The sequence below is a fragment of the Nannospalax galili genome, unplaced genomic scaffold (genome assembly GCF_000622305.1).
Source record: "Nannospalax galili isolate Female #2095 unplaced genomic scaffold, S.galili_v1.0 scaffold104, whole genome shotgun sequence".
NCBI lineage: Eukaryota > Metazoa > Chordata > Mammalia > Rodentia > Spalacidae > Nannospalax > Nannospalax galili.
Genome location: NW_008353596.1, coordinates 422300 through 434483, shown reverse-complemented (window position 1 = coordinate 434483; position 12184 = coordinate 422300). Strand labels below are relative to the sequence as shown.

The 12184-nt window shown below is 40.8% G+C and overlaps 1 protein-coding gene across 1 annotated transcript in view; it reads left to right on the top strand.

Annotated features, from left to right (window-relative positions):
- The window catches only part of Lcp2 (lymphocyte cytosolic protein 2), a 49770-nt gene that overhangs the window by 34457 nt on the left and 3129 nt on the right, over nt 1-12184 (top strand). Inside the window, exons 16-20 of the mRNA XM_008850740.3 lie at nt 3873-3885; nt 4560-4689; nt 6412-6461; nt 10144-10238; nt 10899-10976. Of these exons, the coding sequence (XP_008848962.1) occupies nt 3873-3885; nt 4560-4689; nt 6412-6461; nt 10144-10238; nt 10899-10976 (366 nt within the window). The remainder of the gene's footprint in view (nt 1-3872; nt 3886-4559; nt 4690-6411; nt 6462-10143; nt 10239-10898; nt 10977-12184) is intronic.

Here is a 12184-nt window from a genome sequence, read left to right as displayed (position 1 = left end):
AAGCAGAGATAGAGAGGAAACTGCAAGTAGGACCAGGCTATGACTGCAAGTAGGACCAGGCTATGAACTCTCAAAGCCCACACCCAGTGACACACTTCTTCCAGAAAGGCTAAACTTAAACCTCCATAAACACCACCAACAACTGGGGACCAAGTGTTCAAACATATGAGCTTATGGGGGACATTTCTCATTCAAACCACCACATTCCATTCCCTGGCCCCCACAGGTTCATGGTCATATCATAATGCATCATGTGTTTAGTCCAACTTTAAAAGTCCCTATAGTTTTTAACAATCTCAACACTATTCAAAAGTCCAAAGTCCCTTCTGAGACTCAAGGCAATCTTAACTGTAACCCCCTGTAAAATAAAAAAAGGCAACTTTCATACTTCCAACATACCATGACACAGAACATACATTCCCAGTCCAAAAGAGGAATGGGGGCATAGTGAGGAAATACAAGACCAAAGCATGACCTGAAACCAGCAGGGCAAACGCCATATCCTGTAGCTCCATGTCCAGTGTTTGGGACTTTAGTTTCAGATGGCTTAGATGACTCAGCCCCATAGCTTTGCTGCTTACAACACACATCCCTCTCTTAGGCTGTATCCCTCTCCCTGTATGTAACTCTCCTTGGAAGATGTCTCACAGGTCTGGCATCTCCAAAACTTGGGGGTCTCTACAACAACCTAGGCTTAACTTTCCCAACTTCACAAAATGCCCTCCCAGGGCCATCTTTAAATAGAGACTTCCTTGTTACATGCTGCCTGACCTCAGCCACTCTCTGAAACCATGGAGGAAGAATCAATGACTCCTACACTTTTGGCATTTTTCATGCTTCTAAAGCCAGTACCACTTAGTTAATACTATCAAGTTCAATTGTGAGATTTGAATAGACTATGGCCCCCTTAGACCACATTAGCAGAAGCTTTTGTATGTTGAAGTAGAAACCCTTTGGGCTATCTTTCACAAGCTGGGTGGGGTCTTGTCCTGAAGGCCCCCTTCTCTCTGTTTCAGTGTAGAGCAAGAGGCCTGTCTATCAAGGTACTAATCTCTTCCAACACATGCCTTAGCTGCCACATTGTTTCCTAGAGCTCTTTTCTTCTCCAAACTGTAATTCTGTATTTCTTTCTGCCCCATTTACTCTTTTTTAATTGTAGACCTCCCTAAGTGTCACCATCAATGACTACAACACAAACTCAATGTTATACTGCTTTGAAATTTCCTCCACCAAAGAAATTAGTCTATTACTTTTTAGTTTAGCCTCAGGCAAGTTCTTAGGACATAGGCAGAATACAGCCATATTCTTTACCAAAATATCACAGAAATGGTCTCTAGTTCCACTGTTGTTTAGGTCCTGTTCCCTTTCCCTCTGAAACATCTTGGGCTAGGCCTGTACTTAGGCCTGTACTAGAATGGCCCATTAAGCTCTGCTGACAACATTCAATCACTTTTCTAGTCTAAAGTTCCCAAATCTTCCACATTCTTCTGAAAAACAACACAGTCAGGTTCTGTACATTACACCTGACTCTCTGGTAACCGACTTCTGCTGTGATATAACACTAGTCAAAACCAACTTGGGGAAACAAGGGTATATTTAGCTTACACTTCCACATCACAGTCATCATTGAAGGAAGTCAGGGCAGGAATTCAAGCAGGAACCTGGAGGCAAGAACTGAAGCAGACGCCATGGAGGAACGCTGCTCACTGGCTTATTCACCCTTGCTTGCTCAGTTGCCTTTCTTGTGTAGTCCGGGTCCACCTGCCCAGGGATGGCACTGCGTACTGTATGCTGAGCCTTCCTATATAAGCCAGCAATTAAGAAAATGTCTGTAGACCTCAGTTGAAGTTCCTTCTTTGAAAGTAACTCTAATTTATGTCAAGTTGATAAAAATTAACCAGTTAACAATTAACCAATTAATAAATGCCAGTTGTTTTCTGGAACTTTCTCAGTTTTCATGCTGGAAGGCCCACGTCCCATAAATTTCCTCAGGCCCACACAAAGGTTGGTTGTCCACTCTAGTTTTCTTTATGCTTTGCAATTAACGACCCTGTGAGGAATCATTCTTTCTCTATCAGTTGGAGGAAACAGGTTCAGAAGGGATAAGATTCTCCAAGTTGCACAGGCAGTCAATAGTCTGCATCTGAATATAGGCCACATTAGGTTTCTCTATACTCTGTGGTCTTGTTTATAATTTAAATTATTACTATTATTATTATGTGTATATGATATGTATAAAGGAAGCACACGTCTCAACATACATAGGGAGGCCAAAGGACAACTATGGACTCTGTTCTCTTCTTTCATCTTTATATGGGTTTGGGAGATCAAACGTGGGTCATTTTGTGCTGCAAACACTTTTATCCACTGAGTCATCTCCCTGGAACCCACTCTATGCTTTTTGATGGCCACCATAGGTGTCTATCCCTGATCAAATGTTTGTCAATGATAACTGATGTTCCCATAGCTGAGTGTTAGAGTCTACATTTGTTGAAATATTACCAAGGCAGGGACCCCCACATCACACAGGCGAAACTGCAGACCATGGCATGGGCTGAGCAGGCTAAGGGAAGAAAGTGAGCTCTGTGTCTTATTAAAGAGCCAGCAGTAACTTTTTAAGGGAGGCGAGATCTGTGATGATCCTTGAATGATGGAGAGGACAGAGTAAGTAGAGTCACTTCAGAAGAAAGCCCAGGTGCTTTTTAGTCTCAGAAATGCCTTTAAAAATATGAGGCAATGCCCATGGAGCTGAGCCAGCAGGGACAGCAAGGACAGAAGCTTGGCTGCAGAGACACAGGGCAGTGTGGAGGTGGGACAGTGAGAGTGACATCACATTCCTGAAGCACTGTTTCTGGAAGAATTAACTCATTTTGAGAATCCAGGAGTGGTACCTTCTTGAACCTGAGGGGAAAGGGGAGCAGCAGTGTTGAACAACAGTGAGGTTGTTGGGGAGCATTCCTGAGTGTTTATTTGTATGATCCTTTGCTGGGACTTCCAGTTGTTCATTGGGATGAGTGATTCTGATTAGCAGTAGGTAAGAAACTTAATTAAACAGTTCTTAACAAATGCTAGGCACACATAGCAACTAACTTAATCCTCACAACAGTTTGAAGAAGGTGACATTGCATCACCACTGGGTTGGCCTAACAAACAAGTTCAAGTGGGCCCTTTGATTTCTCTAGCCAGTGGCAAAATTGCTTTGTCCTTTTGAACCTCATTTCTTATCTGAGGGGAAGAGAAAATAGCCTTCCTTTGTCTGGTTCACAAGGCGGCCCCTTTAGGTTAAAATGGTGGAGGAGAAAGATGCACAGTGTAATCTGAATCATAAGTAAGTGAGAACAGTACTTTTCAGAAGAGTGAGTGGTACAGGAGAGACCGAGAAGGATTGTTGAACTTTGAGCCAGGTGGATTTGGGGTTGAATCCTCTCCTGCACTCCATGACATGCCAGGAATCCTTCTGAGCGTCGTTTCCATTTGCAAAGGGTGTTAAATTCTTAAAGAATTGCTAGAGGAATTGAGTGAAATATTACTTATGACTCTTTGGGGTAAATCATAGTTATTGTAAATACTATTATATCCGAGTCCTGTTAAGAAACTCAGAACCTATTTCAAGTTGGGTGTGTGAGGCAAATATCGGATTGGTGTGTCCTTGAATGATTGCTTATATTAGAAACTCTTAAACCATTTAGCAAGTTCCTGCTGGTTTATTAAGTGGGGCAGATGCTCTAGAAAATTCTCCGCAACGTATTTATTATGAAGAGCTATAACTGCTAAAAGAAAGAACCAGATTCATTTATATGATTGAGAAGTAGCCTCCTAGAAATTGTGTATTGATGATAACTTAATGCCTTTTATTATTTTCCCCTTACCAGGATGAAGATGATGGTATGCTCCGAAGATTCTTGCAACTCTTTCTCTCGTTTTTCTGCTTGGTCATTTAAGTGGAATTGCTTTAGTGTGGAACCCTACGTGACTAATTATACCTATCAAATTAATATAGATAGACAAATACCAATTGCCATACTGCATAGCTGTAGTAAAAATGGAATTCCTTGGTTGGGCTCTAATGAGAATTATTACATTCATGTATAACAATACAGAGTACCTAACTGCACAGAATAATTAAAATTGCATACGTATCTGGATAGAAATATGTCTAGTATTTATAACCACTTACACCTGTGGGTCAAGAATCAATAACTGCAGATAAATGAAATAATGTACAATTTTGACTTTCAAAACAAAATAACACTTGTGAATCATCTCTGAGACTCACAAGATTTCCAGCTGATAATGTTCTGCCAAGTAAGTATTTCAAAAATGAAATTAAATGTTCACTATGGAGAATGATACCGGTTTTAATTGCATTAAAGGTGGCAAATTAGCTAGAACAATCTTGAGGAATGTGATTCCTTCCTTCATCTTCTAGTTACATTTACTCTTATGGATTTTTAGTTTTCTTTATATCACCTGCTTTTTTAAAAGGACTAGGGAGAAGGTCTAAATGTTCCTGGTGACACTGGGTCTTGACAACTCAATTTTTTTCTTCTCCCCCACAGTACATCAAAGACCTTTGCCCCAGCCAGCACCACTTTCTATGAGCTCCAACACTTTCCCTTCAAGATCTGCCAAGCCAAGCCCCAAGCACATGTTCCCATCATCTCACATGCCGGGAGCCTTCTCAGAAAGGTTGGTGGCTGTGTCATTGAATTCTAACTAATTGATGTCTGGCCCACTATGTTGGAGTTTCATTTCTGTTGCTGTAACAAACGCCCTGACAAAAAGCAACTTAGGGGAAGAAAGATTTATCTTAGCATACAATTTCAGGGTAAGGAAAGAACTCAAGCAGCTGGTCACAGCACATCCACAGTCAAGAGCAGAGAGAAATGAATGGACCCATGCCTGCTTGCTTGCTTGTTCACAGGCTGGCTTTCTTTACTCTTATACAGTTTAGGTTGTAGCCCATGAAATGGTATACCCACTGTGTGCTGAGTCCTCCTACATCAATTAACCATCAAGACCATCCCCCACAGACCTGCCTACAAACCTGTGCTAGACAATTCCTCAACTGAGACTCCTTTCCCAGAAGATTCTAGGTTGTGTCTAGTTGACAGCTGAAACTAACCAGCACAGCCTAACATTGGGGTAAATGGCAGGTAGTCTGAGGTAGACAGAAATGAGCCAGTGGGAAGAACTGTCTAAAGAAACAAGAGCACACTGAGCTTTGGGGGCAATATGACAGTTCACTGTTCTCCCTGAGTTTCTGTACATCGGGTAAAAAAAGCACAGAATTGACTTCTCCCATGATTATCTCATGGAATGGACCCCTTCCAGAAAATGGGGGAATCTTTTCACTTGCTCAGTTCAAACAAATATTAACAAACTGTTAATTGAAGTACTTGGAGGTCCTCCTATATCTTGCATGGGGAAACAGAAAATGTGCCTAGCACCTGACTGATGCTAAGACTTCATGCATGGCCACTGTCTTCAGGTTTATTTTCTCAAAAGCCAGTAGTTCTTAGGCTCATAAAAAGACTACCCAGAAATGAGACATGGACAGGAAAAGAGAGCAAGACTGAGATCATTCATGTCCAGACAAGTCAACAAGCTGCTCCATGCTGCTCCTGAGCCTCCAGCCTACTGGTCCACCAAAATCTTTTAGTGTTCAAAAGACGTCCAACTTCTCACCTTATATACTGCAGACAATGGAACCAGCAGCAAGGCATGTCTACTACTGCCAACAGTTGGGAAAATCCTTAAATTGTTCATTCTCCCCAGGGCCTTCGAGCTCTCAGTTCTTCCTACTCCTCCTGGCTTTCTCTCTCTTCTGCCATGGCTCCTGTGTTCCTTCAGCATTATCCCACACAAGGCTCCAACCCCTTCCTTCATTCTTGAAAACTACCATGCACAGGGGTTGCTGTCCAGAGCAGACCTTGACTATTTGGGCTAACGGGTGGGCTAGCATGGAGGGAGCACACAGCATTTCAGGGCCCTCCGTAGGCTTCCATGCAGCAGCCAGCACCCACTTCCTTCCTCTTGTACCCACCCTCTCCCTGCAGGCCAGCCGTTTCTGGGGCTCCATTGTTCACACACCTTGCCCATTAGTATATTTTCCTTCTTTTGCCAGTTTGAAGACAAGAAGACCTCAAACCACAGTTCAGTTTTAAAAGTAACTTTTAAATGGAGAGAGATTAAAAGCTTTACTTTATTGTTTTGAAGCTTATTAAGACTTCGATCCATCCATCTTGGGACACTAGTAAAGTACATTGAACTAGTTCCTTCCTTTACACATCTCCCATGATGTCAGGGAGGAGCCCCCGAAAGTCATAAGTACCTACAGTGTGGCTTCTTTAGCCCAAGGCCCCATCACCCCAACCCAACTTAAAGCTTGCTCTTTTTATGTCTCTACAGTAACAGTGGCTTTCAGCAGAGCGCCTCCCTGCCACCAGTCTTCTCTCAAGGTTTGTATGTTCTCCTGACCTCTGCCTACCAACATGCCTGCATGGGGACATTTACAACTCCTCTCAGAGCCTTTTTACCAAAGGCTTTGTTTCCTAAAATGTGACTTCTTCATTTAACATTTAATTCAATGTCTGTAAGATACCAAGGGCTGTTGGAAGACACTACATAAAATACCACACTATACACAGACACATACACACCATCAGGTCAGCCCTAACCCTTCATCTTCTCACACAGGGCTAGATCCCTGCTTGATCCATAGAGAGCCCCAAGCAGTGCCTGGCTTCTCTGTAGTTTCGGGTTTCCATGATAAATCTGCTCTCAGGTTATGAACTGGGAAACATGGTAAAAACATAAATCATAAAAAAATATAAATTAAAGGCTGGGCAGATGGCTCAATAGTTAAGAACACTAGCTGCTCTTGCAGAGGAACCAGATTCAGTTCCCAGTACTACATGGTAGTTAACAGTGGTCCATAATTCTAGTTCCAGAGGACCCAACTCCCTCTTCTGGCCTCCAAGGGCATTTTACACTATGTCACACTTACATGCAGGTAAAGCACTCATACACATAAAAAAATTAATAAAATATTCAAAAATAAAAAGTATAAAAAGAGAGAAATTAAGAGAACCCAGCCTCAAAGATTCTGATTTGAACTAGGTATGGTGATTCACATCTGAAATCACAACAGAAGTTCAAGGCCATCTTCAGCTAAAGAGCAAGTTTGAAGCCAGCCGGGGCTACATATGACCATGTCTCAAATAAAATATGAAATCTCTTATTCAGTAGGGTAAGGCCCAGGACCTTCATTTTTCTTTCTTTTTAAAAAAAATTTAATATTTTTATTTTATGAGTGTGAGGGTATTGCCTGCATGTAAGTGTACCCATGTCATGCAGTGCCCACAGAGATCAGAAGAGGGCGTTGGATCTCCTGAAACTGTAGTTATAGATGGTTGTTAACCTCTATGTGGGTGCTGGGAATCAAACTTGGGTCCTCTGCAAGAGCAGCCAGTACTTTTAACCACTGAGCCATCTCTGTATCCCAGGCTGGACCTTCATTTTTCAGTGGCTCTGCCTCTGGGTTTAAGTGTTCTCAAACTTCAGTGTGCACACAGATGCTTGCTTAAAAGCAGAGCTAATTCAGTCGAGCCAGTGACACCTGAGAGTCAGCATTTCTAGCAAGTTGCCACAGGACATTGATGCCACTGGTCTGCTCTGCTAGCAAAAGCTTGTGAGATAGGACTGTGTTGTGTTTATTTTTCTTCTAAAAGGCAGTGACCAGCACATACAACTTTAAAAATGCTTGCTGAATGACTATCAAATGATTGGAAAGCTACCCAGTTCTAATAAGTACATCTTTGTCATGTCAGGAAACTGGCCTGGTGCTGCCAGATTTTCTAACTGGTTTCTAAAAAGAAGTTAAAAATATGGCCTTTAATGTGAAATTACCCAATATTTAAATATTGACTTAAAATTTTAACATTACTACGTAGAACAAACAGAACACTTTTTTTCCCCGTAGTCATGATCCATATGCAGAAATAGCACATTTAAAATAGAAAACTACATTAGGAAGTTTGGCTTATAACTCAATAGCATCTTCTTTTACAAACATTGTATTCTGTTGCAATGTCATTCCATTTGTGAGCACCCATTGCAGACACAGTGGCACCCATTAAGCTCTCCAATTTGAGATTACAGTGTCCATTTGTACCACATGGGGTCCACTTCCCTAATCCACCTCAGTTTTTCACAATTCCTCAAAATCATTGTTTATAACCCTGCATTTATGTTACCTGCTTGTTCCTTATAAGTATCTGAGTTCCAGATACTTCTTTACAGCAACATTTGCCAAAGTAACATCCACAGATCTCTGATTTACAAATTGGTGATGGGAATTAACACAAATAGTTATTTTCTAGAATACTCTCTTAATCAGACTTGATGCCTTTTATCCCAAGACATCTGGTCCTCAGTCTTCTCCATGGGATGCTCAACCCTAGGGATCTAAAGATTGCACCATGGCTATGCAATGTTCAAAAGCCCATCACCACTCCCTTGAGGATGCAGATATTAAGGGTGGTAGACGACTTCAATAAAAACTATTTGAGCTGTGTACTGTATGTAAATTGTAGCTTCATGCTACTGACTGTGGGGCACAGAAACAGAAATACAGCTATACAAGATAGGTCTTGGTTTTATTATTCTCCTATAGTGTTAAATTTCATTCATTCAACAATCACTTTGTAAGTTTTCTGTTTAGGCAGAGGGCAACTTGAGAAGGCAGGTGCTAGCAGCTCAAGGCCAGCCTTCCAGCTCTTTAGAAATAGGGAAGGTCACCTTAGACAAAACTGGTGGACTGACTTAGGAGACCTCAGCACTTCCCAAGTTGTTCCTCTCTCCTCAATGGTACAGCAGTGGATCCTGGTGTAGAAGTACAGAGGCACTAGGTAGCATGCAGATTCCTGGGCCCTGGGCAGTACAGTCCCCCAGGGGCTCTCACATAGGCAGAGTAATGTTTGGAGACAACAGGCTTAAGTCTTGGCCCTGACACTGCTGTACACAATTTGCTTAGACATGGTGAGACCATTTCCTTATATGCAAAATAAACATAATAGCCACCTGGCAATGTTATTTTGCTGTATTAAAGGTGATGTATGCAGAGTGCCTTACCCACGATTTAGATAGCGTCACACTGAATAAACAATTGCAGAATGAACAAATAAATTAACAATTAAGAGAGCATTCCAGATAATAGTTTCAGGGTTTTTTTTTTTGTTTGTTTTTGGATTTTTTTGGTCTTTTTGAGACAGGGTCTCCCTGTAGACCCAGCTGTCCTGGAACTCACTATGTAGACCAGGCTGGCCTTGAACTCACAAAGATTGGCCTGCCTCTGCCTCCCAAGTGCTGGGATTAAAGGCGTGCACCACCATGCCTGGCAATAGTTTCCATTTTTAACAGCTGTTCTGACATATAGAGACAGTCTTGGCACCCACAGTCAACACAGTCTTCCCTGAGATGAAAACCATTTTTATAAACTTTCAAGGAGCTAGAAACCAGAAAAGAGGGGAGCACAAGTACTAGGTAATATTTTGATACTCTATGATGAGTTTCTGATTGACCAGATAGTTTGTGGTTGCCTGTGAGTTCAACAGTTCTACATTTTAGGACACTGCAAGAATTAAAAACAAACAAACATACAAAAGACCAGATGGCAAATGTTGGTTCCAAAAGCTGAAATATTCTCAAGGTACTCACGTCTCTTCTTGTGAAGACAATGTAAACAGAATTCTCTTTATGCTGCATTGTCCATGCAGTGGCAGTTGGGAATCCCTTTGCTGTGTACTGACACTGCAGGAATTTATAAGCATCTGCTTCTTAAATATTCTTACTGACGTACACATAAAAACAACTGTGACTTTTCATAAATGGATCTAGTCACTTCGTACTATGTAGTGTGTATGTTTAGGAAATCAGTAAAATTTGAGACTTGAAGTTTCACCAATACAGAGAAAAATGCCTAGGCAGTTGCCATGGTTTTGAACAAGTGAAAACTATTTTTAAAGCCTTGTTTCCTTGAAATATGAATTAATGTTATAGAAGCATTTGTGAGGTGTGTGTTATGAGAGACAAAACAATTGTTTACAGTAAAGTAATTTTTAAAGCATTACACTTTGAAAGGTCCCAGCAACAGATCACCTCTCAGAGCTGAAGGCAGAAACTTGCCCTTGCCCATCCCAAACAGACCTCAGCCACCATCTCCAGGAGAAGAAGAGGTAATACTGCATATTTTCATTGCTTGTCTTTCCTTGGCAAGGAGATCTCAAGAATCTCCCATCAAATTCTCTGCTATATCTGTTATCTTTTGTTGTTGTTTGATTAAAGGGGAGAGAGCTGCAGATGTAGCTCAGTGGTAAAATCCTTGCATACCATGTATGAGGTCCTGACTGGATCCCCAACACCACAACCAAGTGAACAAAAACCTGAAAGGGAGGGTGTGGACGGACAGTATCATTTCCTTTGGTGTTCTTTCAGACTCTTCCAAGGGCACGTGCGTGTTTTGCATTAAACAATGAGAAAAATAATCCCATTTTTCATCTATTTCCTGGTTTATGACCTGGAAACAGTCTCTGGGTTGCTCCATTAGCACAGATTGTTCATTAAGTATGTTAATACTATATAATAAACTGAAGTTCTTCTGATGTCTTTCCTTATGAAAGGCTCCATTATATAAGGAAAGCTTATTCTGCTTTGCAATCAGTGTCATGATAAAAAAGCTGTTCACACAAAATGCCGTCTACATAGTCTTGCCTAAGTGATTCTTTATTCAAGTCAAGAAAACAAATGGTTCAAAGCTCATAAAATTGAATTGGTGATTTATAGAAGTTATCTATATAACTACAGAACTTACAGGGTTTTTTAAATTTGTGCTTCAGCATCCATTGGATGAAGAGTGGTACATTTCTTATATTACCAGACCCGAGGCAGAAGCTGCTCTCCGAAAGATAAACCAGGTATCATGCTATGGTTTATTTTTAAGTAGTTATAAATATTAATGGAGGCATAAAGGGGAATTGACTTTTATTAAGTCCCAGTTGTGAGCTAGGTGCTGTTCCTGCCACTGGGTGCTGCTCCTTTGGGACCCACTGGTGCCAGCATCTTGCCTTTAGCAATGTTTCCTTCATCACTTGGCTGGCAAAGACAAAAACAAAAAACGAAACAAAACAAAATCTATATTAAGGTAATCATTTGTTAGTTGGCAGAATCTTAGTGAGTTCTTTAATGAATGAGTCTGTATTGTCAAAGAAATCATGTAGTATCCAAAGGGGTCCTCTTGGCCCCCAATTTTAAAGTTCTCACTAGTTCATCCTCCTGTTAACACTCAGTCATCATCCAAGCTGCTAAGAAAGGATGCATATTGAGAGACATGCCTGAAGCGCCCTCTAGAAACTTTCAGCTAATCCTTTAATATCACCATATTGAACAAGTCCAATGCTAACCCTTTAAACCTTAAATCTCTTTATCAAAGATGGGAAAGCAAAGACCTTCATCCTTCACATTCTTAACTCTACAACAATATTTTTCAATTTTAGCAGCAAATTTAATCATCTGTGGAGTAGTTTGTAAAAATCTGAATTCCTGGGTCTTGGAGAGATCCTGTTTTAGATCCTGGGGGTATTGTGTGGGCTAAGGGAGTCTTTAGACTCCCCAAGTGGCTCCCTCACCAGAGATGTTCTAACTGGCTCAATTAACTAAGAATGGAAGGAACAAAGGAAGGCCTTTATTGCATACTGATGGCTGTTTAAAAGCCATCCTAATTCAGTCATGGAGGAGGAAGTGATTTACATGGATTTTACTAATTAGCTCTATTTTAATATTAGATCTTTGCAGTACTATATTATGCTACAATAATTTATTGTATGAAAATTTAAAGTACAGAACAAATTACAAGTTTTATCAGTATTGGCAAAAAGGATAAGAATATAGAAGGTCCACATTCACTTTTGTTCAGGTAGTGATGGGTGAAAGTTAAATATAGCAATCATGTGGATTCAAAGGGGTACATTTCATAGGCAAATGGTGTATTCTGTGGATGTAGCAAAGAAAGATTAGGCAATTAACATAAGTACAAAGATATATACTGAGTTAGCCACTGTGTCCTTATTTCTCCTGGCCCTTTAACAACTCACCTAGTTATTGTTTCATTACTGAAATATATATA